At 37.9% G+C, this 26902-nt stretch overlaps 2 protein-coding genes across 38 annotated transcripts in view; both read right to left on the bottom strand.

The window, feature by feature from the left end:
• The window catches only part of tnnt2e (troponin T2e, cardiac), a 30430-nt gene extending 15926 nt beyond the window's left edge, over positions 1-14504 (bottom strand). The window contains exons 1-17 of one of the 23 annotated variants that reach the window (XM_031284711.2): positions 14488-14504; positions 13126-13180; positions 10233-10283; positions 10107-10114; positions 9983-10006; positions 8108-8161; positions 7362-7379; positions 7036-7050; positions 5759-5780; positions 5597-5657; positions 5268-5384; positions 5084-5161; positions 4295-4408; positions 4004-4116; positions 3707-3797; positions 2885-2960; positions 2552-2589 (exon numbers count right to left, since the gene is read on the bottom strand). In XM_031284711.2, the coding sequence (XP_031140571.1) occupies positions 2552-2589; positions 2885-2960; positions 3707-3797; positions 4004-4116; positions 4295-4408; positions 5084-5161; positions 5268-5384; positions 5597-5657; positions 5759-5780; positions 7036-7050; positions 7362-7379; positions 8108-8161; positions 9983-10006; positions 10107-10114; positions 10233-10267 (864 nt within the window). In that variant the 5' untranslated portion in view covers positions 10268-10283; positions 13126-13180; positions 14488-14504. Of the gene's footprint in view, positions 1-2551; positions 2590-2884; positions 2961-3019; positions 3061-3706; positions 3798-4003; positions 4117-4294; positions 4409-5083; positions 5162-5267; positions 5385-5596; positions 5658-5758; positions 5781-7035; positions 7051-7361; positions 7380-8107; positions 8162-9982; positions 10007-10106; positions 10115-10232; positions 10288-13125; positions 13416-14487 lie in introns of those variants that run through there. The other 22 variants (XM_035996025.1, XM_031284713.2, XM_031284714.2 and 19 more) reach the window with 22 other exon arrangements.
• A 1860-nt stretch (positions 14505-16364) lies between these two features.
• The window catches only part of cald1a (caldesmon 1a), a 64814-nt gene continuing 54276 nt past the window's right edge, over positions 16365-26902 (bottom strand). For 8 of the 15 annotated variants that reach the window (XM_031284754.2, XM_031284758.2, XM_031284762.2 and 5 more), the window contains 5 exons: positions 24825-24968; positions 24558-24653; positions 22608-22676; positions 20686-20722; positions 16365-18034 (listed from right to left, as the gene is read on the bottom strand). In XM_031284754.2, the coding sequence (XP_031140614.1) occupies positions 18021-18034; positions 20686-20722; positions 22608-22676; positions 24558-24653; positions 24825-24968 (360 nt within the window). In that variant the 3' untranslated portion in view covers positions 16365-18020. Of the gene's footprint in view, positions 18035-20685; positions 20723-22252; positions 22305-22607; positions 22677-24557; positions 24654-24824; positions 24969-26902 lie in introns of all 15 variants that reach the window. The other 7 variants (XM_031284759.2, XM_031284760.2, XM_031284761.2 and 4 more) reach the window with 5 other exon arrangements.

Raw genomic sequence — 26902 nt, 5'->3', positions numbered from 1 at the left:
GCCATAGTATAGTATGTCAAAAAAAGCCATAGTATAGCATGTTGAAAAACGCCATTGTATAGTATGTCGATAAAGTGATAAAAAGTCATAGAATAGTAAGTCAAAAACAGCCATAGTATAGTATGTCGGAAAAAGTGATAAAAAAGCCATAGTATAGTATGTCGAAAAAAGCCATAGTATAGTATGTCGAAAAAAGCCATAGTATAGTATGTCGGAAAAAGTGATAAAAAGTCATGGTATAGTAGGTCAAAAAAGTGTGATAAAAAAAGCCATAGTGTAGTATGTCGAAAAAAGTGATAAAAAAGGCATAGTATAATATGTCGAAAAAAGCCATAGTATAGTATATCGAAAAAAGCCATTGTATGGTATATCGAAAAAAGTGATAAAAAAGCCATAGTATAGTATGTGATAAAAGAGCCATAGTATAGCATGTCAAAAAAAAGTGATAAAAAGTCATAGTATAGTAGGTCGAAAAAAGCCATAGTATAGTTTGTCGAAAAAAGTGATAAAAAAGCCATAGTATAGCATGTCGAAAAAAGTGATAAAAAGTCACAGTATAGTATGTCGAAAAAAAGCAATAGTATAGTATGTCGAAAAAAAGTTATGGTATAGTAGGTCGAAAAAGAGTGATTAAAAAAGCCATAGTGTAGTATGTCAAAAAAAGTGATAAAAAAGCCATAGTATAGTATGTGATAAAAGAGCCATAGTATAGCATGTCAAAAAAAACTGATAAAAAGTCATAGTATAGTAGGTCGAAAAAGAGTGATAAAAAAAGCCATAATATAGTATGTCGAAAAAAGCAATAATACAGTATGTCGAAAAAAAGTGATAAAAGAGCCATAGTATAGTATGTCAAAAAAAGCCATAGTATAGTATATCGAAAAAAGGGATAACAAGTCATAGTATAGTATGTCGAAAACAGCCATAGTATAGTGTGTCGAAAAAAAGTGATAAGAGCCATAGTATAGTATGTCGAAAAAAGCCATTGTATAGTATGTCGAAAAAAAAGTGATAAAAAAAGCCATAGCATAATATGTCGAAAAAAAGTGATAAAAAAAGCCATAGTATAGTATGTCGAAAAAAGTGATAAAAAAGCCATAGTATAGTATGTCGGAAAGAGTGATAAAAAAGCCATAGTATAGTATGTCGGAAATAGTGATAAAAAAGCCATAGTATAGTATGACGAAAAAAACCATAGTATAGTATGTCGAAAAAAGTGATAAAAAAGCCATAGTATAGTATGTCGAAAAAAGCCATAGTATGTCGGAAAAAGTGATAAAAAAGCCATAGTATAGTATGTGATAAAAGAGCCATAGTATAGCATGTCAAAAAAGCAATAATACAGTATGTCGAAAAAAAGTGATAAAAGAGCCATAGTATGTATGTCAAAAAAAGCCATAGTATAGCATGTTGAAAAACGCCATTGTATAGTATGTCGATAAAGTGATAAAAAGTCATAGAATAGTAAGTCAAAAACAGCCATAGTATAGTATGTCGAAAAAAGGGATAACAAGCCATAGTATAGTATGTCGAAAAAAGTGATAAAAAAGGCATAGTATAATATGTCGAAAAAAGCCATAGTATAGTATATCGAAAAAAGCCATTGTATGGTATATCGAAAAAAGTGATAAAAAAGCCATAGTATAGTATGTGATAAAAGAGCCATAGTATAGCATGTCAAAAAAAAGTGATAAAAAGTCATAGTATAGTAGGTCGAAAAAAGCCATAGTATAGTTTGTCGAAAAAAAGTGATAAAAAGTCATGGTATAGTAGGTCAAAAAAGAGTGATAAAAAAAGCCATAGTGTAGTATGTTGAAAAAAATCCATAGTATAGTATGACGAAAAAAACCATAGTATAGTATGTCGAAAAAAAGTGATAAAAAGTCATGGTATAGTAGGTCAAAAAAGAGTGATAAAAAAAGCCATAGTATAGTATGTCGAAAACAGCCATAGTATAGTATGTCAAAAAAAGCCATAGTATAGTATGTTGAAAAACGCCATTGTATAGTATGTCGATAAAGTGATAAAAAGTCATACAATTGTAAGTCAAAAACAGCCATAGTATAGTAAGTCGAAAAAAAGTGATAAAAATGCCATAGTATAGTATGTCGAAAAAAGGGATAACAAGTCATAGTATAGTATGTCGAAAACAGCCATAGTATAGTATGTCGAAAAAAAAGTGATAAAAAAAGCCATAGTATAGTATGTCGAAAAAAAGTGATAAAAAAGTCATAGTATAGTAGGTCGAAAAAAGCCATAGTATAGTATGTTGAAGAAAGTGATAAAAAAAGCCATAGTATATTATGTCGAAAAAAGTGATAAAAGCCATAGTATAGTATGTTGAAAAAACTAATAAAAAGCCATAGTATGGTATGTGGAAAAAAGTGAAAAAAAAGCCATTGTATAGTTTTCTGAAAAAAAGTGATAAAAAAAGCCGTAGTATGTCGAAAAAAGCCACCCCAATACCACACCAGTAGCTTTTAGGAAAACTAAAATATACTCTCAGTGCCGATATAAGCTGAGAGTATGCTTTAAAGTGGCTACAACTTACCTTTCCTGGTTCTGAATACGAGCCAGGAGCTGATTTGTCTGTGGGGGGACAAACATGGAGGACAGGCTAAGCGCAGGAGCAACAGCAGAGACAGGCGGACACCAGCTGAGCCAAATAGTGGACTATGTTGCCCTAAAGAAGAGCTCAGCAGGGCAAGAATTTCTTCTGCAGATGGAGACTCACCTCTAGTCGTCCGACTGAGGTGATCATTTAAGTACAACTGACTAGCTGTAGTAATAGAATTCTTGACTTTTGGGACTTCTCTTGCTAGATTAAACAACCACATGGCAGTTGCTTGCAGGCTACACCATCAACACACACTACTAGTTTCACCTTCTGTTTGTGTTGTAATCGCCCAGCTTTGTTCCTGCTGCAATGTCCAAGTATCAGTTTTAGGCCCTTCAACACACTGACAGCAAAAATACACAACAACCAAGAGGTTCACACTCCTCATTAACAGTTACTCACAACTTTTGCTGCTCATTGATTCGGGACTGGAGTACATTGATCTGGAAGTCAAGCCACATTCATTTTAGATAGGTGCCCTCTGGACAGCCTTGCATAATACATACCTGTTCAGCTTTCATATTCTGTGCCTTTTTCAGGGCTCTAGGCTATGTACCAACAATTTGCAGTGTTTGTCATTATCATTTTATCCCATGTTCTAAATTAACATAGTATATAAAATCAGGTTAAGTAGTAAATATATTGTAGGTAGTCTGTGGCTTTAGAGCCACGTCATAGGATTTTTTTTAATAAACACATAATTACAACCTAGAATTTGAAAAGAAGAGTTATATCCCTCTCATGTCAGTGTGTTAAATATGTAGATGGTGCCAGCAGCCCATTAGTTTAGCTTACAGGAAATGGGGGGGAAACAGCTAGCCTAGCTATAAACAAAAGTAATCAAATCTACCAACCAGCACCTTTAAAAGCTCACTAGTTAGTAGTTAACATGTTATATTTTGTTGGACAGAGCCAAGCTAGCTGTTTCCAGTTTTTACTGCTTTGCACCCGACTCATAAAAAAAAGCAAATAAGCTTAGTTCGCAAAATGTCAAAGTAATTCTTTATAAATGTCGTTACTTTTTTTTTTTTTTAACCAGATTGATTTCATTGAGGTAATAATGTCAGTACATTGAGGCAAAGTACTTACGTCATATTTCTGTCTCTTCAGTTTCTCAGTGAGGTCAAACTTCTCAGCCTCCAGCGTCATCAGCCACTGCCACAACTCATTGGACTTCTCCCTTTAGAGCAAAAACCAGGAGTATTTCAGAAACAGAAAACTAAAAGGCCATAAAAAAACTGTAAAACTCAAAAAATTATACGGAGAATGGTAAGTAGATGGGAGTTTATCAACAAACAAATCTCCTGCATCAGGCCGTAGATGTGGCTATAAGCCTGTCTACAGCACTGTGAACAGCGACTGCTAGTAAAAACATAATATCCTTACTTCACTTTGTCCTCAGTGAGATGGTCGATGTTGAGAGGCTTCCTTCTGTCAGCCAGGATCTTCTTTTTCTTCTCTCTCTCCGTCTGCTTCTTCGCTCCCTTCTTTCCTTCTTGCTGGATAATCCAAGTGGAAGTGTTGAAAGAATACAAGAAAGAAAATATCAAAGAGGCCAAAAAGTCTGTCCTATTATAACAGTCTTTGTCTTCTGTCATTTATCTCAGCGATGGTTGTTTACATGTCATTAACTCTGAGAAACACAGTTTTCCTGTGTATCAGTGTGTGATGACTGACCCTCTGTTGGACACCACCATACTGCTGAGTGATGTTTGTCAGAGCCTTCTTCTTCTTGGCGTCATCATCCTGCTTCTTACGTGCCTCCTCCAGCTCCTTCCTCTCCTTTTCTTCCTGTTGTACAGATTGCACATGATGGTTACAGGAGGAAGAAACACATACACACGTGACGATAAACCAAAATAGTGACGCTAAAGTTGAAGGTAAACTAAACAATGAGCTAAAATGTGCTATTAAGATCAGTAGAGCTGATGGGAGATGCAGTTGGTTGATAATTCTCTGTACGTAGGTACATTACTATGAGTGACTCCACTCAAATTACATCATTTGATCCATTGTTATTATAAAAATGTTGATTATAGCAGCTTTAAAGAAAAGCATGCTGAATTATTTGCCACAGACGACATGAAGAAATTAGTCCCACAAAGGCTAAGACTTCAAGCTGATCAAAATCTATGTCATCTGAGCTGCCAATTGTGCAATATGACATCAGTAAACTGCACCAAGTACACTCATACTGTAAAGCACCATGGGCCAGTATTTATATATATCAAAGCAGAAATGGCAAAGATAGAGAAAAGAACAAGGAAAGAGTATTGGCTCTCTGTTGTTTAAGAATTTATATTCCTCAGGGAAGATTCCACAGCAGGATACACACATGCCTGACATCTTAATTGCATTAAGGAAGCAAGGTGAAACTATAGAGTCAGTCAATTATTTGTTACAGGAAATTCTTTAATTATTATATGTGGGGTCATGTCCTGAAACAGATGTGATGAGCAGACTCACAACAACACGAGCCTGCCTCTCCTTCTCTTGCTCAGAACGGATCCTCAGCTGTTCAGCCCTCTCAGTGCGACGCTTCTCCTGCGCACACACACACACACACACACACACACACACACACACACATCTAATTGTTTGCTGGGTGGTGTAACACTCCTGATCTGGCACGCTTTCCTCAAAGACTTACGATCCTGTTAACGAGAGCAATGAGCTCCTCCTCGTCCTTCTTCCTCTGAATGAAGTGGGCCTCGATCAGAGATGTCAGCTCGGTCAGATCCTTCTCCTGACGCTTCCTGTGGATGTCCTGCAGTTAAAGACACACATTGTTTGTATTAACATACTTATGAGGACCTTCAGTGGCTGCATTTTCAGTCAGCACAATATTGACCCTGAACTACTGTTGCACACGTCTAGATTCTCGACAATCTCAAACATCCAGCGTACAGACAAAACGCAAACACCTGCACAGACAAATTATTACAAGTAATTGTGTTTATATTTATATTTTTCACTTACATCAAAGTCAACTTTTTCCCCATCGGGTATCTTCGGCACAGCTATAGCTGGAACAAATGCCCTAAAATAACATATCTGGTTTAGAATAAGAACTTTAAATGACCAGTTAACCACTAGGTGGTTGATGTATACAGATTAAAAATTACATGATAAAATACTTACTTTGGTTTGGGTTTGGAGTCATCTATAATAAAAGGATAATCAGTTACAATCAAACTCGTTTATATTTTTAAGTTATAAAAAGTTATAATAATAAGTAGAGCTGGGCAATATATCGATATTACATTGATATCGTGATACGAGACTAGATATCGTCTTAGATTTTGGATATCGTAATATGGCATAAGTGTTGTATTATCCTGGTTTTAAAGGCTGCATTACAGTAAAGTGATGTCATTTTCTGAACTTACCAGACTGTTCTAACTGTTCTTTTTTTTTTATTTATTTTTTTCCTTTTATAACTATTATTTGTCTTTACCCACGTACTCATTATAGCCACATTACTGATGATTATTTATCACAAATCTCATTGTTTAAATATTTTGTGAAAGCACCAATAGTCAACACTACAATATCGTTGCGGTATCGATAGAGGTATTTGGTCAAAAATATCGTGAGATTTGATTTTCTCCATATCGCCCAGCCCTAATAATAAGTTATTTGTTTTATATGTTTAGTTTTTCAGACTAAAATATGAATCTTAACAGGATCAATATATTTGTAGTTTAAAATTCACAACTGATATGTCAAACAGTTTGATCTTCAGTACATAAAATGACAGTGTTCACGCACTCAACACACACTCAACAAACAAAAGTACTAGAACAAGAAATCTTGCTAAATTCTGTTCATACCACTAAGTCAATAATCCCTTTTGTTACAAAAAAATGTATGAACTGTCTGAATCCTGTATTGTACAGTGCTGTTATCTAGATATCCGGACAAAGGGACATGTTAGTGCATCAGCTGGCAGAGATATGTTTAATTTATTATTTGGAAATACTATATCACTCAGGTAAGATAGTATGTACTTTATATATTTTAACATGAAAAACTTTGCCTGTCTGAAGGAGAAATAGAAAGTCAAAACAGTTTCTGTATGCCTCGTCATACTGGATTGTTGCAAGTAATCGAGGGGTTCAAGCCATAAAAGCTTAGCTTTACTTTCAGACAATGGAGGACATCTTTTGTAAAAGTGTGTTATAAGAATAAATATTGAGGTGTAAAGGAAAATATTACACCACATTTGAATTCATCCGTAACAGGGAATTGAAAGGATTGAAAGTTACTATTACTATTTCCCACATATATCTCAGAACTAAGGTCTTCTTGCCCCAGCTAAATGGCTGTTAAACATGCCGGGATGCACAAACCACAATGATATAGTGTTATTTAGTCACACCATGCATGCAAGTTTAAACAGAGACACTTTGCTTCACCTTCTTCTGCAGGCTCTTTGTGAAAGTAAGGTAACCAGGCAGTTGATTAGTGGCAGTGATCGTAATCAATGCAAGAAACAGAGAATAGCTAATCAGTAAATGTTCATGACATGGCTTAGTCACAATGAGTTACCTAATGATTCAGCCAAAATACACTGAAGTCAAAGAACATAAGAGATGTCTTAGTTTAAAACAAAATTGGCTTGACTCATCTTTGTATACAATATATTTGTTGACGCTGGACCATCGAACACTTAAGCTATTGAAAAATGGATATTGTATATATTATATTAGAATAGAACATACAAGTAGAAAAAGGTATTTACCTTCTGTCATTGGAGGTTCTAAGGTGGAGTGAAGTAATGAAAATATAATTAGATGTGTCACATTGTCAAACAATGTTTACAATTGTGCGGGGAAATGCTGAAACATTTATATGAACCTTTTTTTGCACTCATAAAATAAGCAAGACATGCGCAGTACATATGATTTGATAAAAAAAAAAAAAGTCTTAATTTGCACATCATTAACTGAAATGTTTCAGATGTTAAAACTCTAAAATGTCAATATTCTGTCAGTAAATGCATGAAAACAGCTACGATCTCAACAATAATCAGTGCTCAGTTTTACTTGCCCGCAAACAATTTTTTTGTCTGAGTAGATGTCATAATTTTTACAAATTCATTTTGGAATGAATTCATCAAATACTAACTCAGCAAGCGGCTCCTTGGCTGCTGAACATATCAGTGAATAGCGAACAAAAAAAGCTAATATTGAAATAGGTAAATTAATAGTGCAGAAGTAAATGAGGTGAAAAGAAATTCTACTGCAATGCGCAGGTGGAAGGCAAAGGAGTTTATACCGAGTCGGTGTGTTGATATAAAATATGTATATATGTAATATTTATGATGGCACAAGCCATGCTATGAGCAGTACTGATTACTACGCAATCAACTATTATAATATCAAGTGAGACATTCAATCCTAGCTTTTTTTCTATGTAAATACATTATGCTCTGTAAAAACAGGGATGGAATTATAATGGCGCATAATATTTAAAGAGGAGAATTACCTTCTACTTCAGGTGCAGGTTTTTCCACTTCAACCTCAACTTTGACATCCATATCTATGTAACAAGAATGATTGAAGGCAGATTTTGTTTTTGTTGGGCAAAACACATGACAGGAATAAAGAAGACACGGTACCACACACACAGTACACTACAATGGCATGCCAAAAGTGTGAAAGTAAAGAAAAAATATATATTTACGGACAATAATAAGTCATACAAACCTTCTTTCAGCATCTCCATGACTGAGTGAACAAGATTAGTGGATCAATGAGCCTGAGGTAAACAGCTTGAGGATGGGATTTGGTCAAACTCTGAGCACTGTGATATTATCTCTTGGGATGAACTGAAACCAATGCTGATCGCTGACATTCTGACCAAAGCTAAAGCGATCTTGGTTCACAGCCAGAGCCTGTGAACCGTTTGTAACGTGTCAGAAATCAAAGCAAAAATCTAAACACATAACAGGAACAAACATAATTTGGGTTTCCTTTGTCATTTCAATCATGTTTTATCACCATTACTAATCAGTGGTGTAAGAAGTACTCTGATCCTTTACTTAAGTAAAAGTACCAATACTGTACATCAGTAGTCAAAGTCAAAATCCTACTTAATTAAAGTCCAGAAGTATTATCAGCTAAATGCCCCACGATAAATCTGAGGGGTTGGGAGATGATTAATGGAAAACAAAACAAAAGGTCTGCTACACAAATTGAAATTTGTATTGATTTTTTGGACTGTAATATTTGCTTTTTGTGCAAAATACAACTGGGCACAATAAATGTAAAAGAAACAATATAAATAAACAATATGTACAATATTAATGTTTAACAATAATAAAAGAAGGTTGTATGGTTTAGTGCAGGAAATCTCTCTTTTGTGGAGCTGCTAGCAACTCATAGACAAACAACCAATGTGACCCTGTCATCTTTAAAAGGAATAGTTTGGCATTTTGGGAAATTCACTTATTCTCTTGTCAAGAGTTAGATGAGAAGATGGATACCACTTTTGGATTGTTAGAAACTAAAGCTGTCAAATATACTGTAGCTATATTTCCCTCTGAAATGTAGTGAAGTAAAAGTATAAACATTAAAATGGAAATACTCAATCTAATTTAAGTGAATAGTCACTTTTCAACACTGATGCTCAATATAGGTTTTTTATGGAATATCACAATGCTTTTGACCAAATACTGGCATGCATTATAATATGAAAAAAAAAAATGAAACGCAATATATGTATTCTAATCATATATACAATTTGATCAGAGTGAGTCAAATGAGGACTTTGCAGCCACTTTAGAAAACCTTTCATGCAACTTTTGTCAGTACAGAATTTTTTTTTTATATATATATATATATATATATATATATATATATATATATATATATATATATATATATATATATATATATATAACATTCAACATTGCAGTGCTAAAAATTGAATGGCGATAATTAGACAGAACAGTGTTGGCAAATAAAGTGTTAAAATTCTCTCACTCACACACACACACACACACACACACACACACACCCCCGGAAAACCTGTCCACCTCCATCAAAAATCTAACCACAGAAACCAACTTTGTTTGGTCACCACTTCTTAACTCCTTGTAGTCCTGACCCTGTGTACACACTTACCCAACCAAACCTCACTTCATGTACACCACCACAACATATCTTACAGTTAACTCGATAAACTTAGCCTCCCACACCTTCACTGTCCTGTCTTAATGTCTGTACATGCTGATTGTTTTACTCTTATTATATTGTACCAATAAGAAAAAGAAAACAGACTACCACTGACAGGAGCAGGCAGACACACCGGAAACACACATATTACGATACACACATGAAGCCATGCAGGAGCCCTTACCTTCCTCTTGCTGGGTTTCTTCCTCTGTGCAGACATAATAAGGTCAGCTACGTCAAGCAACAGAAGCTTAAAAGTGACATTTTGCGTTCAAAAACACAGTGAAGGCTCTCAAACCCATACTTGCCTTCCTCACTGAAAAAAAAGAAGTGAAAATGTGAACTTTTGGATCAATCGGTCGAAATCACCTCAGGTCTGTCTGTCTGTTGATTTAACTTAAAAGACGGTGCTAAAATATAATAAGGGTACTCACAACTTCTCCTTGACTACTACTTCTTCTTGAGACATCTCGGATTCCAATTACCTGCCTCAAAGAGGAAAGCAGACAATGTATCAACACATCATGAATCACCATTTTGGTTCACCACACAGACGATAAGATGCGTTTTAAATGGATTTCCTTGTTTTGAGATAATAAAGGAGTTTTAATGCAGCGGTCGAACACACACACACACACACACACACGGCTTAATTCTCTTGGGCTCAATATAATAAGGGCTGGTTATATATGTTTTTCTTGCTCTGATTTGTGTTGTCTTCTTGATATTTTCGTCTTTGTCTTAGCGACTCTTAACGCTTTTACAAGCCCTTGAGATTTCTTTCGGACAGATGGTTTGTATCGCTCTTCTTTTCTACTCCTTTCAATGCTTTTGTCATTTGTACAAACAACTAAACCAAAACCTACTACAAAAAAAGTAGAAAAGAAACCTTGGCTACATGCTGAGAGATTGGAGCAATTGTAGAATTTGAAATGATTCCACCATGGGCACTGAAAGCAGAGGCGCAGGGCTTTAAACAGCTCCAGGCCTAAATCCTCAGCCATTTCCTCTTGGCAATGATCAAGGCTGCAGGCAGCCGACTGGAGTCTGAATAGCACTGAAACTACCAGCACGAGTCCTTCACAGACATCTGAAGCTACGCATATCATATTGGCTCAGATATGTACACTCAAACAATTTTCCAGGTGCTTAGAAGGCTTTGAAGTGGTACGCTGCGAGAAATGTCCATCAAAACAAGTGTGATTTTATATGATATTCATGTCGTCAATGCTTATTATACTTTCAAAAGCGAAACGATTTGATCTGATTGCAGTTTCAAAACCCGTATCTCTCTAAAAGGCCATGCCATCAATTTTACACATGAAGATCAGTTTACTTGTCTTACTGTCAAGTCCTACTCAACCTTTGAAAACAATTGTAAAATGTCCTCTGTGGCTCTGGAGGGGCTTTCTAAAGTCGGGAAAAAAAGAACCCTGATGATGTCTAATAAAAGAACCTAGTGACTTGCATTATGGGAAATGCAGGAACCATCATTTTTTGGAGCTTGATCCATACTCTAGACTAAAAGTCAGGATATCTGCTCTGTTTTGGACCAGTCTCAATATTGTGGGAAATTGGCAGGAAGTCCCTGTTCCTACCTAAGAAATAGTCCAGCGTATAAACCCTGTAAAACCATCCCTTGTCATTTTAAAATTTTGATTTGTTAAGATTAAACAAACAAGATATAACATGTTATTTAGTGTGCTTTAGAGTTGCTGGTAGGCGGGTTTTTATTAACTTCGGACAGAGCCTTGCTAGCTGTTTCTGCCTGTTGTGAGTCTTTTTGCTAAGCTAACCACGTATTCCTGATTATACCTTCATATTCTGACAGACAGACACAAGAGTGGCATTCATCTTCTCATCAATCTCTGCGCAAGAAAGCGAATAAGCAAATTTCCCAAAGTGTCAAACTATTCCTTTAATCTGCTCCTCTCAAGTAGGTTCATATGCATTTCATACAGAATCTTTCCCATTATAACTCCTGATCTTCATTTTCTTTTTAAAAGTAGCCTCCTTAACTTTAAAAGGCAACAACATTAGGGTGTTTGCAATCAAGGTTAAAGTTACAGAAATGGATTTAATAAGGCTTTGGTATCCCCTATAAATAAATACATCATATCAATTACATGCTAGAACAACACTTGGACCCCGTTTTTTTCCATGAGCTTATAAATCACAAGATCGTAAAAACCGGTGTCACTCGGCTGAACAGTGGGGGAGAGCGTGGGTCTATTTTTAAGAATAATAAAGTGTGCTTTTGAACAGGTGTGGAGCTACTCCTCCAGACAATGGGTTTGGCTCACCTCACCGTACTCACAGTAAATCAATGAGCTGGGACCCATATTCAGATGGGCTATTTTTGTCGTCAGCTGCTGGTCAGGGAACATTTTTATAACAATGAATAGGTCTCAGGAGTCTGTCTTCTTGCTTTTTAAACATTCCTACTCATTAAAACAAGATTCCAGATTTTTTTTTTTTTTTATACAATATACATGTTGAATGGGTGATGTTGGGACAAAGAAAACATCCCAGTTCCAACTCCCCCCCCCCCCCCCCAAGTCATTTCAATCTCTGCATGATATATATTTACACTTTCACTTTATGTGGTTACTGTCCAAAGTCATGCTTCTGTTTAAATTATGTTACATGCATACTCAAATTCAAACACTGTGGTGCCTGGAGTCTTTTGTCATTAGATTGAGCAGCTGACGTCAAAAGGATGAGGAAAGAGAAATGTGAAGAGGAGAAAGTACGGGGAAAGGCTAAAAAACTGAGAAATGGAAGAAGACCATCTGGTTGAAGAAAAGCACTGACTGGAAACCCAGAAAGAATTCGCAGTGTATGAGGGTTGCAATGGCTGGGGTATTAAACGTGTATTTGCTTAAATGCATGCGGTCAGTCCCCGTCTGGCTGGAACTGTGAAATAACACACAGTCTGACAGCGGCAGGAATGTTGAGGGCGCTGGTTTCGGCATTAGGCAGCATTAAGTCGAAGCTCACAGCATGCTGCTGTACCAACACGGCAGTCTCAGGGACGAGCTTAGCACCTTCTTCACCAGCATGTGCACTGCTCAGATCAGAACACATCACAGAAAAGCCATCATAAAAGCTTTAAGAGTCTACTTGGGCAACATCTGAGCCTATTTAATTCAGCATTCATGACTTTGTATGAGTAACAGCTAGCTGATAGATCATGCTGAGGAGGTTTATTTATTTCAGTCACCAGAATTCACTGTAAATTGATCAACTTTTTAAGTTTAATTAAAAACTCCAAAATATGAACTGTACTTGAATGCCAATTCAAATACAATGCAACATTTAATTGACCTTTTTGCTGCCATGCACCCAGAGGTCATGCTCAGATCTTACCTCCTGTATAATCCTGTGGAAGAGATGGGATTAGCAACAAATTCAGATATGATCCTTTCACATCGAGACATAGACAAGTTCAATCATCCTACCCCAACCAAAAAGCACACTTGATTCGGCCCGGCCCATCATGTGCCCACATATCTTGTCTATGACTGGTTAGGGTCGTCAGTTCTATTGTTGGAGGTAGAAGATGAGTTACACCTGGAGAGGAATGCTGCCTTCAAGTGCTTCTCGTAATCTGTTACATTCAAGGCCAGAAATTGGAAATGCAATTAGTTCCACCAATGGATGTATTATATTAATGGTTCCACCTCAAAGTATTATTTGGCTGGAGATAAAACATATCTTTTCATTGTTGTTACTTTGGAGAACTGATACAGTATGTAGCTGCTTTGTGCTGAAATCGGAGTATGTACAGTATAAAAGGCAAGCCCAAGGTCTTATTAAAATATATTAATTCCCGACTTTTAGCTTATAACTACACATTGATGATTAAGCTCATCATTACAATATTTCTGACATCACTTGCAGGCAGCAGAGGATTAGACAATGCTTGGTGAAGATAGTGTTTGTTGATTTTAGCAGTGTTTTTAACATTATTCAGCCCCATCTGCTGGTGGGCAAGGTGGTGGATCTTGGGGTTAATCCAAGGTTTATTTTGTGGATTAATTAATTAATGATTTTCTTCTGTAGCGAATCCAGCAGGTTAGATTTAACGCAGCTGTTTCCTTCCCTAAATCTATAAATTACGGGCGCTGTACCCAATTGACATGCACACTTTTTCGGTTTAGAATTAGGAACCGCTAAAAACACAACAACCTCGCTGTCCTCTCCACCCGACATACAGACACACTTCCTTGCTTAGAATTACCATGAGAACCGCTAAAAATAAAAATAACACTAACGTTACCTTGCCGTCCTCTCCACCCGACTGAACACACTTTATTGGCTTAGAATTAGGGCAAAAATCGCTAAACAAACTGCAAACTCACGGTCATCTCTTCCCGAGTTATAGCCCCCCTCTCTTGGCTTAAAATAACTCACAGTTGTCGGCTATGGCCGCTGAACAAGGATATACGTCGTAACAGCCGTGGCTGCTTGCCTGGTCCTCTGGTAACGTTAGCAGTTAGCAGGGTTAGCATGGCGGCGTTAGCCAGGACCATTTGGGATCACTTTACTGTCTGTCTCAATTGTTTTTGCGAGTAACCAACTCGCATACTTTAGCTGTATAATTCAATGTGAGTACACGAATGTTAAAATGACAGAGAACGCCCGTCCCTTGCAGCCGTGACAAATTAGCCTGAAGCTAACGCTTACCTGTTCAGGAGGAAATTAGCTAGTCAACTCGGCGTCCTTTTGGGCTCTAAACTGTCTCCATCTTTCAATTCAATTTATTGTTATTTATAGTGAATTATCAAATAAATCTCCAATATTTACCCGGGGTTTGTAACGCCTCTGGTCAGCAACTGTTAGAAACATGCAATTTTTTTTAGGTCGGGTAGAATCTATCTCCGTTGATCCTGTTTGTTTGCTGCTTTCATGGCTGTACTAACGTTACAGCTGTAGCGCGCTGGGTTTACGTTTTTACAGGTAGCTATATCTGGCAACCCGGCCTGGCTGTAAAACAGGGCAGTTGATAACAACCATTGTTTTATATCTATGATAACAACACACAGGCCAAAACAGAAATTCCGTCACGGAACGGAAATTTTAAAAGGAGAAAATACTGGCATTAGCATTCTTTTCAGAAAAGATAGTATTTCAACTTAGCATGCTTCCTTAATATCTGATGACGCATTGGGGTCATTTTTGGATTTATTACAGTAAATATATGTGACTAAAACAAAGGAATGGTCACAGATTTTAGACGTAGTAAAGAAGAAATCCCACTCATCAAAGTTAATAATAAACCCATCAAACGAGATAATACAGATACTAAGGGATAGAGATTGATGACCAGCTGAAGTTTGATATGTGCCGCTGAAAAGGTCCAACAACTGCAACAGCGAATGTTCTTTATACGTAAACTGTTAAGTCTGAATGTGTATCAATATATTTTGCAACTGTTTTACAAGGCTGTCCTTCAGAGTATCCTGTCCTTTGGTCTGATTTGCGAGTTTGGAAACATGCGCAGCCTAGACCAGAATAGGCTGCAGCGCATGGTCAGTATGGCGAGTATTGGGTGTGACTAGATGTCAGCTGCTCAGCTGTGTATCTTATTGTGAGTAAGGCGGAGCAGATTCTACGTGACCCTGCTCACCCTCTGCACAATAGATTCCAACTAATGAGCTATCGGGGCAATGGTAGGATTCTGCAAAATAAAATAAGAACAGTCAGGTTTAGCAAGTCTTTTGTTCCTTCAACAGTTAGAATGATGAATGAGGCGGACAATACAAAAACATAGGATTTGACGGTATTGTGTGTGTGTGTGTGTGTGTGTGTGAGAGAGTGAGTGAAATAGTGTATTCAAATTCTGTTCACATTCTCAGGGATTATGTAGCCCACTGCTCGTCGTAGTGAATGTGTGTATGTACATGCTGAAGTGCTCTGTTGGTGCACCTGTGTCTGTGGGAGTGTATGTCAGAGTGAGGGTGTAAATGCTCTACCTGTGTAAGTGTGTGTATGGGTAGGTGTGTTAGGTGGATGAAAGGGGGTAGCCTGGTCCTACCAGACTCTTGTACATTTCATTTGGCTAGGAAGGGGGGGAATGGCATATGGAATATTTATATGTCAATATTTATATTTGTATCTGTTTTTATGAATGTTTTATGTATGTGCACCTTGACCACCCACATTTTTTTACAGTTTGGTATTAGTACTTCTACTGAAGTAAAGGATCTGAATACTTCCACCACTGGGGTTTTCAGTTAAGGTAGCATGAGTAAATTGCAAATGTAGCATGGGGAAAACATAGGAATAGTAAAATAAAAGTAAAAAACTAAAATGGCCTAGTGAAAGATAAATAGAAGAGAAAAATAAATTGTTGTAATTTATTCCATCAAATGATTGGTGCTAACTGTTGGAGGTTAAAGGAAAACTATAAAGCTTGTCTGATATCCGTGTACTACATCTTGTCAGTATCATGGCTCCATAATAAGACAATTTTTTCAACATGCTGTGCTGCAATGGGCACATACAGTATATCATGTGGTCCATAGTAGAATGGTGAAGTTATGGAAGGAAACTTAACAATGTGGAATACCTCAATGTCTTTATTGCTGTTGCTGAGTGAAGCGTACAATGTTTAAAACATTCATCCAGTTGGTAACTGCCCACTTGTATGACATTGGGAGCGTTTAGAGAGGCTACAGATAGTGTTTTGCATAGGCTTCGCACTACACAAACAAGTGTCTGGTTAAACATAGAAGAACTTTTAAAAAACATAACATGGACACAAGGTTGTAAAAAACAAACAAGCAAAAAAAACAGCATTATAAAACCACTGTATTAAAAAAAACAATGTCACATTAAATCACGCTTTAAAATATTTTGGTCAAGCTCCCCTGCTCTTTTTTTAGGAGCCATGGAATGTGATTGTCAGACTTTTGAGCAGTAACACCGATCAATTTAATGCCCCGTCAAACCGTTATTATCAAAGCTTGTGTCGCGCAAAAACTATGAAAGGGAATGTGCTACTCAAAACGTCATAAGTCCTAATATCAGATTGAGTTGCTTTGAGGCTATAATGTACTGTACCTCAGCTGTCATCAATTTTATTTATTGCAATCATAAGGCCAAAAGACTTACATAGTGGTAAATATCCTTGTATTGTACTATTATTGTTATTTGCTTAGGCACCCTGATTTTACTTTGTATGCCCTCAATTAAAAAATGATCGCTGAGCATAAGAGTGTGCATAGAGACAATAAAGAAGTTATTAATTAGTAGAAGTTAAGGTAGATTTAAGAGGGTTGGTTTGCTGATCTCCTACATTGTCAAACCTACAACGAAGGCACCTTGTGCACCTGCTTTTTAAGAGGAATGTCTGAAGATTTTAAAGTGATCAAACAGGTACAAAAGCTACAAAACAGCTAGAAATAGAAAAGGACAAAACACATTAAAACATAAATAAAAATGACATTAAGGATAATAAAAGTCATAATGGCCTTCTGAATATTCAACACTCCTCACCCCCGAAATTAACTGCCTGTTGGTGAATAGTTTCTGGATACAAAAAAAAAAAAACCTTTTGTTACGAGTATAAAGATGTTATATAAGATACAGTATGATAGGTCATATTCAAAACATCACATGTGCTAACATATATTACTCAGACCATTGCTGCACTATTGGTAAGACATAATAAAAGTGAAATCAGCTAAATTCTAAGTGCTTATATTTCTATCCTGAAACTGGTGAACGTTGAATAAAATAGCAATGTGTGAAGCTTTTGCTTTAAATATAAATAAAAAAGAGATGGAAAATGTACTGTATGAGGGAGAGAACTGATTTCACCCATCTCTCTGGAATGTGGAAACTTTTAACTCATCTACTCCATCTCTATCAAAACTGTCGGCATGGAGTACAACAAAATCTAAATTTAAAATGTTTTTTTTTCTTCCTGGCAGGATTGTATAAAGTAATTAGTAATAGTAATTACAATTGTCCAAATTTCACAGCATTCTGTTTCTTTTAGAAAGCAAAAATCAATGTGCAAAGGCACTATATACGTGGCAACCGTACAAAAATATTATGCTGTTTGGGTACAGTGCTTGGACAGCGTCTCTCCTGTCCCTCCGTTTTCTTGGGGTCCCTCTTGGGAATGTGATCATTATTTGGTTCTTAAGACAAAGTCAAAGGAAGAGTCTTGGATTGTCGTGGTCCCCAGCTGCAGTGGCTCCTTCAAGACATTAGTGCCCCATACCTGGTGAAAGACAGAAGACGAGTCCATCAGCGGTATTACTATGAGTCTGCAGACAGGTGTGGGTTAATAACTTTAACCCTGTGACACCGCAGGGTCAGACAATGCAACAAACACCACATGCTGTTAAATGTAGTCAACGTGCAGTTTGAAGGCCACTTGATGCTTGCTTTCATAAAACTTTGACTGTAACAAGATCCTCAGCTCTTCTCAATTATTTTACTTTTTAACAAGGAATCAAAATAATTTTACTGCTTTTGTTTCTGTGTCAAAATTCTTAAAATTGATATTCCATTAACAAGAAAACAACTTTGAGAGGGACATCTTTGGGGGTGTTTGCTTGATTGACAGATCTACTAGACGGTGCTGGTTGCTACTTGCTTACTTTAGCTTCACCCAGACTCTCTTCACAACTTGCTCAAATTTAGATTTTCTGACTCCAAGAGACTGACAACATGGCAGTAAACATAAACCCAAAATCAGACTTGTAAATATCCATTCTAAAAACTATGGGTCTACATATCGACATGGGCTTCTTATCCATGCTAGCAGCCTGACGATGTCCATCTGTATGTTGGTCATTTTCCAAACTGCTATAATTAATTTTGAATCAAGAGGCCAAAAAAATTCAAACTTAAAAGTTATCGTTCTAAATTCAGTACAGCCAGAGATTTAAACTTCCAAAATGGTGAACATTATTTTGGAAGATCTCTATTAGAGCCAAGCATGTGGAGAGTGTGAGACTGCTAACTCGTACGTGGTCCAGTGTGGTGTCAAATGCCTGTAAGGTGCTGCAGCCAGCAAGAAATACAAAATCTATACAAAGCCTCTGTCATCATCTGAGTCAGACTGTGATGGTGTGCTAATCTCCAACATACCAGCTATTAATGTGACAAACCGGGCTGGCTGGAACACTGCCTCTAACGCTTCTAACACGAGAGGCAGGACTGTGTTCTGAGCAGCGCAAGTGTACATAATTGGAAAAGCTGAAAGGTTTGAGTGGCGTCAAGATGGCTGTTGAGTGGGTTTACAGAGGTGAAATTTATGTGTGCGTGATGCTGTGCGTTGAACAACTAACACATTACGCAGACATTTACAGAATCCCTCAAGGCCAAAACCCCCTTCTACCCACTGGGAGAACAAAAGGAGGAGGAGGGTGCCCTCACATCTGATTTTAAAATAGCAAGCAATGTTAAAGTGGCATTAAAATGCTGTGGTGCAAAAGGCCAAATAGCAAATGACCAAAGACTGCAGGGGAGGCTATGATGCAGTAGGGTCAGTTATTGGTTTTGTGACACATGGTGTTGCATAAATCAAAGAGACAGGGACAAGATGACACACTTAACGAGAAGGCCACACCTTCAATCTCTGAAAAAAATTACCATCTTGCATAAGTGCTGGAAAATTTGTTCCAACAAATACAATTGGAGCGGCTTGCTGATGGGAAGCCAGTGAGGGATCATGTGCTTTTCATTACACTAGCTACTTCTACTGGTGGGTTGAGGGACCTGAATGGATATTGGTGGGATCTTGTGGGAATATCTTGAACCTCTATGCACATTGTGTAGCTCCTCACTGGCTCAAAAAAAGAATTGGCTGAGGACAGTAAAAGTTTCAAAGGAGACAAATGTCTGGCCTTGTTCTTTTTTTCAGACTGTCAGCAAGTAGGCTGCCTACATGCTTATAAAAGCATATTGCCACTGTTAGTTTAAAACCTTGCAACTCATTTCCATGTTTTTACTTTAACTAAAGGATTAGGCACTAAGAAAATCCCCTGTCTGTTGGTTTCTTATGGCGCTTTTCCATTACATGGTATCTGCTCGACTCGCCTCGATTCTACTCGCCTTTTTTGGTTTTCCATTACGAAAAAAAGTACCTGGTACCTGCTAACAGGTACTTTTTTAGTACCTCCTCAGTCGAGGTTCCAAGCGAGCTGAGGCGAGCCGAAAAGGTGACGTGAAAGCGACAGAGGGGGGTGTCCTGAACAAACCTGCTATTTTTAAACAGTTTAGCCAGCTGTGTTTTTTTTGCTGCCTCCAGCTTCTTCTGAAACAAAATGTGTCTTCTCGTAACAACACACCTTCCACGTTCTGTGTGTGTGTCGCGTTAGGTCACGGCAGTTTACTGCGCCGCCGCTTGTTTCAGTTCTGCGGAGGCTCCAGTCCAGGCAGAGCTTTCGCCGTATCCTACGTACACACACGCATGCCGGCTCGACGCACACACCAGCTGACAAATGTATACATCAGGCCACATATTACATAGGCTACGGCGAAAGCTCTGCGTGGAGCCTCCACAGAACTGTAATACAAGCTCAAGTGGCCTGATGTTTATACTTGTGCGCTGGTGTGTGCGTCGAGCCGGCAAGACGACCAGCCACGCTGAGGCGGTACTAAAATCTGCAATGGAAAACGGACGCACAGTGTGCCGAGTCGAGTCGAGGCGAGTCGAGCAGGTACCATGTAATGGAAAAACGCCATAAAAAAACAATTAGAAAAATGCACTGTGGACAAGCTAAGAACAAGGCAGTATTTCAGAGGTTCTGAAAAGTTGACATTTTGGAGCCACAAGTTCACCCTGCAACTGCTGTATGCATGCACATATTCACTAGCTCTGCAGATACAAGCTGACACTTTTGGCACCTTGTAAAAACTCACCGTTGGCAACTGATTTGGTCTCCCCTCTGCCTGCCACCTGCAAAACATGAAGACAGGAAGGTAAAGACAGATGCAGATAGTTAGCAAACTATACCTGCAAAGCCTCCAGTCCACTTTTGATCGTACACTTCCACCTATACAGACTTTCAAACCTATTCCGGGTCTTCCTCACTGACCGTTATCCTGATCATCTTGCCTTCCCTGACATCACAGCATAGCATGATTCGCTAATGACAAGGTTGCTAACCGCTATCTTTCCTGAATAGGGCCCTTTTTACGTCAGTGCAGACCACCGCCTGGTGCCCTCCAACCCAACTACTGACTGTGGCGGACCACAGCCTCCGGTCTGCACTGCAGCTGTTGGCACTACTACCAAGCAAGGAAGGTTTATAATAAAGTAAATGGGAAGGTAGTACTTCTTGGTCTTTTTGAATGTGGGGTTTCACTTCTACTAAGCAGCTCTACAAACACAGCTGTATCTATGTATAGAAATAAAGATAAGACAACTTATTCATGTCAGGTTAAGTCAGACTAAAAATGTGAGGTGATATAACAATGATTCAATAATGTCAAACGGCCATTGTGCAACTCAGCAAGGCACCATGCTTCTAAAGAATGCTGTAAACAGTTTCTCCATTAGGGCAATATAAAGTCAAGTGAAGCTGGACTGAGAGTAGTGATTTGTGGTCGTCAGAAGAAAAGGAGCGGTGATGTGTACAGCCATTTGTGAAAAGCATTCAGCCCACAGTTGGACAACAGGCGCACTTTAAAAGGTTGTTTTACGACACAGAAATTACACTGAACTGTAATCTGCTGGGTTTTGTTGAGTCGGCTTTAACAAGTTATGGGTGTTAATGGAGTCAACGACGAAATGCTTTAAAATTGCCTTTCCTATGGCTTCGTTTATACGTTCTCTTTGCTCCTTTTTATTTTACAGCACTTTTGGCACACATGCTTTACAAGCTGACTTCCTTCATTCCAAGTTGCATGTGCAATTTGGAAAGCAATTGATGTTTATTGCTCAGTATTTACAAAATGCAGATAATTACATCCTTCAAAAATGTTTGTGTGTAAAGTAGTCTCGCATTGCCAGATCCATCTCTACAGTGCTGTGTCAGCGATGGAGTATGGTCTGGCTACACGGTCTATTCTGGGATAGGGGGGAAAAACGCTTGTTAGTATTTCTTTAAACCAAATCACAACCGTCCTGGGCGGCGGTTAGTTCACATAGCGGAGATAGCGAAGGGGTGGGACATCCGGGGCATGAGAAGAAGCTTTATCCCATCATCCGTTGAGCCAGACTATGTGTAAAGGGACTTGAATAATATTTAGAAAGAGAGTATGCCAGAAGGTATGACATATATGTCAAATAATAAATATCTAACCGTGGACAGAAACTCTTAGATATTATCATTATGATCAAAATAAGCAGTAGTGTCCAACCACAGCAGACAGAGCACAGCTTCGCCAACAACACAGAGCAAAAAACGTTGACAGTGTGACAGCCGAGTGTGAGATCATCCTGTGATAAGCGCTTTGAAGAAACGTGGAACAATTACTCCTTTACCTCTCCAGGCTTATTCCAGATTTAACGTTGAGGTCAACTAGCTATGAGAGTTCTTTAAAACAAAAACAAACAGAAGTGATTGTTATTCCCATTGCTGCGACATCAGGGTCAAAATCGTGAGATTATTCTAATATTCCTACACCATCTCTTTAACAAAACATTCTCTTGATTGACATCTGGAAAACTATGGAAAGCCACAGGAAATCCTTTCAAGACCACAAACCAATTTGGCATAGTTAAAACTTCATCTGGAGGCTCACTTGGATTTCCCCCGATGGTTGAGACTGGTACTCTGATCACTGTGCAAATTCCTCATCATGACACTAGTGAATAGGTTGAAATGAATAATAGCTACCTTGGTTGGAGAAGCGCCTTTGTTTTCCCATAGACTCCTCTTGTTGGTGACATCAACAGGCTTCAGGTCCTGTCAGAGAGAGACAGAAAAACAAGAGGCAAAGACAAAGAATCATATCAGTGGTGCTCAGAGTGCCCAGCATTTGTAGGTCAATTTGAAAGTAGTTGTCATTTTGCGGCAATGGCAGAGTATCTGAGATGGAGGGGAGAAGGAATGACAGATGAGGACGGAGAGCTTGAGGAAACAGGAGCAAAGGTTGACAGACACTGGCAAGCAGAGAGGTGCTTGTCTAGAGGACAGAGGGAAAATAGCACTTCCCTATAAGACACTCCATCACAATGCAAAGTAAAATTTGGGGACGGGAATATTTCGGAAAGCTTTGGTAAAGGTCTCGTTCATATCCTCAGTCTCTCCTGCTGTGTGTTACCTATTTGAGCACCAGCTATAATCTGTGACATTGGAAAGCTCTAACATAAATATTTGGGTGAAATTGGTAAGAGTGAAGAGAGGCACGATTCACTGGCATGGAGCCAGGACTGAAAAAACACTCCGCTAGCAAAGCTTATGGTGAGCTGAAAGATAAAATGCTTAAGTGACACTGTATACCAAACTGATGTCAAGCCTACAATGTACTGTACTGTATATGTATATTATGACAGATGTAAAAGTGGACTGAAACTAGAGGAGAGTGACTAGGCAAGGTGTGATTTCTGTTTGTTTATTTGTTTTATTTTCCTCAAGACCGCAGAGGGTGGGTGAGGGTTTTTGTTCTTGTTCAGTTTGTGTTTCTCTGTTCTGTATGTCCGCATATAAAAAAAAAAAAAAAAAAAACAATAAAAAGTTGATCTAAAAAAAAAGAAAGAAAAAACGTGGACTGAGGCAAGTTCGGACACTTAGCTATTTTTCTTTGTGGCCACCAGGTGGTGCCAGACAGATAATATCCATAGACTGTTTACAGTCTATGATAATATCTCAACCTGACTTTTGTCTATGATTATAAAACATCTGTACTGTACAGAACATGACCAGCAGTAATTGTAACATAATAATAATAATAATAATAATAATAATACTGCAGGGCCAATATAAGAGTGAGAGGTTTACATGTTTTTGAACTAAGTAAATGTTGCATTAACGGGTCAAGTTCTGTCTCCAACTTCACTTAACATTCCCCCCAAAAAAAAAAAACTTTGTAAATGTAATATTCATGACTTAATAAGCTAATAATAAATAATGAAAAAAACATCTTCAGGTATTAGTTATGAAGAGTTTAGCAATCAAAACTCAGCTAATCTGCTTATTATTATTAACAACTGTATTTATCTGGTTTGACTGGATTTAATTGGCAGTGACCAAATAACCCACCAACCGTCATCAGATTCAGATTCAAATGTTGCTAAATCCTGATTGGCGCATGGAAGTATGTGACATCACATCTAACTGAGTCCCACCCCCTTCAAACCAGTGAGGAGAGCACAAGAAAAAAAACAAAAAAAACATTGTGTGTTGATGTAGGACCTCCTTGCTCATAGCAAGAAGATGAATTAAGATTTATTTTGTCGCCTTTAAAGTAGATGTCTAGATCCTGAGATGTAAAGAAAAACATATTTGATAGGTAATACATACTGATAAAAATCTACACATATATAAAGAACGATAATGCAGGTCAATCAACACAGCTTCTCTATAGCAGAGGTTCTCAATCTTTTCTTTTCAAACCCCTAAAACTGACACAAATTAGACCACGGACCCCCATTTGATAAGATTTTGTCCCAGGGTCCCGCATCTGATAGGATTTTTGCTTTTAAATGTTTTATTACAGAAAGTGTATGAAACCCATGACCAAAATAGTCACACATTATGTTACTGCTCTATAGGACCCTGAGCTGTACAGTACATGTACTGTACTTCCTAGCGGCAGCGACAAGGGTTGCTACGGCGACGACCTACCGTTGGCCTTCCTCCTGGCATTTTGCCGCTCTCCGGGGTTTTATTCAGCCATTCGTTAATGCGACCCGCCACGCCTGTCTTCATCACAGCTGCTTCCTGTTTGGATAGGGTCAAAGGTCAGCTAAGCCTGGTCGTCATCGGCAACAAGGCCGAGCAGGAAGTGCCAGTGAATTGGGCTCTTTCCCTCCGTCTCTCTCTCTCTCTCTGCTCCAGTCACACACAAAGTTTCATTAACTGTCTCACATCCTCCAACACCTCGTCTTTTACCTTGAACTGGCTCCCGCCACTTCCAGGTGAGCCGAACACGTTGCCTTTCTCCCACATGCTCTTGATGTTTCGAATGCTGTCGGTAACCATTGGTAGATCCACTGCTCCAGAGCGAGGGGATCGAGACTCCTTGTTCTCTCTCTGCTGAGACACAGAGGTGGGTTTAAATTGGTGAATAGCAGGGATTGCTGGTCTGATCAAAGCAGATAAAAAAAACTCTTTTAAAAAAAGTTCAAACCCACATGAGCTGGCTAATAATAACAGTGACAAATTCCTACAGAGTACTGGATGGGAACTTTTGGGCAACTTTTAGGCCCAGAGTAGCAACCAAAATCAGATTTTTAGCTTACCAAGACTTGAATCAGATCAGGAAATTGACTTTTGGCAGTCCTATGTGTGAACTCTGAACTAACTGAACTCAGGATTCTATATATATTTTTCTCAGTCCTGTTGCTCAAATCTGATTTCAAATGCTACTTTACATTATTTGCAATGTGACACATGATGTTGACGCCACATCCAGGATGACCCATTATCCGGCTGTGACAGCAGAGTTTTATTTAGTTTTCTATTGTCTTTTTAACTGGGAAGCACAAAATAATTTTAGTTAGATAATACAAGACTGAGTTGGCTATTCACATATGAAATATTCAAGTTAGCCACTTACATACATAAAGTATAATGAAAAAAGCCTTTTATGAGGTTAAACAAGTCTTCTGCTACTTTGTATAAAATATATTTGAAATTTGCAGATAAATATAAGTCATTTAAAATATATAGAAATACATTATGTTATAACAGGGGTTCTCAACCTTTTGCAAGCTGGGTCCCCCCAAAGCTGGTTCATTACAGGCCCCCCCCCCCCCCTGCCCAGCACCACCTCCACTACACCACCTTGCATAGATAGATAGATAGCCCTAGGCTAGGCTATTATTTTTAGGCCCACACTATTATTATTATTATTATTATTATTATTATTATTATTATTATTATTATTATTATCAGTAGCGGTAGATAGGCCTATTCTGCCCTACAAAACAAAAAGGCAGTAACTGCATTTTTGGTCAAAAATGAGTTATCATTTTCATGACATTCAAGGCATCCTTTGTTATGTGACAAAACATCTTATCTCAAATGTGTGTCGTTTTGGAGAAAAATGGTAGTCGTTTGTACAGTAACTGCAAAAAGCCCTAGTGAAACAAAGCAAGAATACAGTAACTGCAAAATAGGGGTAAAATATCAAATTAAATATGAGGATTGATATGTACAAAGAATAAGCTAATATAAAGTAACAAAAACAGCCACATCTCCAATAATCTACCTACAACTACTTAGCTGGATGACAGGATAACTTGATAACTAGCTTAGCAATGTGAGACTTTAAGCAGCTGTTTCAGCACCAGAACAGCTTCCGGGTGGAAAATATTGACCTAAAATGGTCAAATTAGTGTTGGTTTTGGTATATCCATGTTCAGGAAAACAAATGGTTCCAATTATTTCAAATACAGTGTATCTAACACACCCAGAGCCCAAGTTGTGGCAAAATAGTTTTTGAAGAATCTGTAGTTACTGCCTTTTTCCTTGGTATGGTGCTACGTTTTTGGTAAGTAATACCAAGCTAGAATACAGTAACCTCAAAATAGGGATAAAATATCAAATTAAATATGAGGATTGATATGTACAAAGAATAAGGTAATATAAAGTAACAAAAACAGCCACATGTCCAATAATCTACCTACAACTACTTAGCTGGATGACAGGATAACTTTAAAGTCATTTTTCTCAGTTCTGCACTCTGTGTAGTTACTGCCTTTTTGCTTTGTAGGGCAGTATTATCATTACTAGGCTATTGTTATAATTGGCAGTAGCACCAGACTTCTAATGTGAGTTTGCAGGCATTATTATTATTATTATTATTATTATTATTATCATCATCATCAGTAGGCCTATTATCATTACTAGGCTATTGCTATAATTGGGAATTGGCACCAGACCTCTGATATGAATTTATGCTTTATTATTGTTATTATTAACAATTATAGTTACTATCCCTAATAGTAGGCATATCATCTGCATTT

Source organism: Sander lucioperca, chromosome 20 (genome assembly GCF_008315115.2).
Source record: "Sander lucioperca isolate FBNREF2018 chromosome 20, SLUC_FBN_1.2, whole genome shotgun sequence".
Classification (NCBI taxonomy): domain Eukaryota; kingdom Metazoa; phylum Chordata; class Actinopteri; order Perciformes; family Percidae; genus Sander; species Sander lucioperca.
This window is presented reverse-complemented; position numbering and strand designations above follow the sequence as displayed.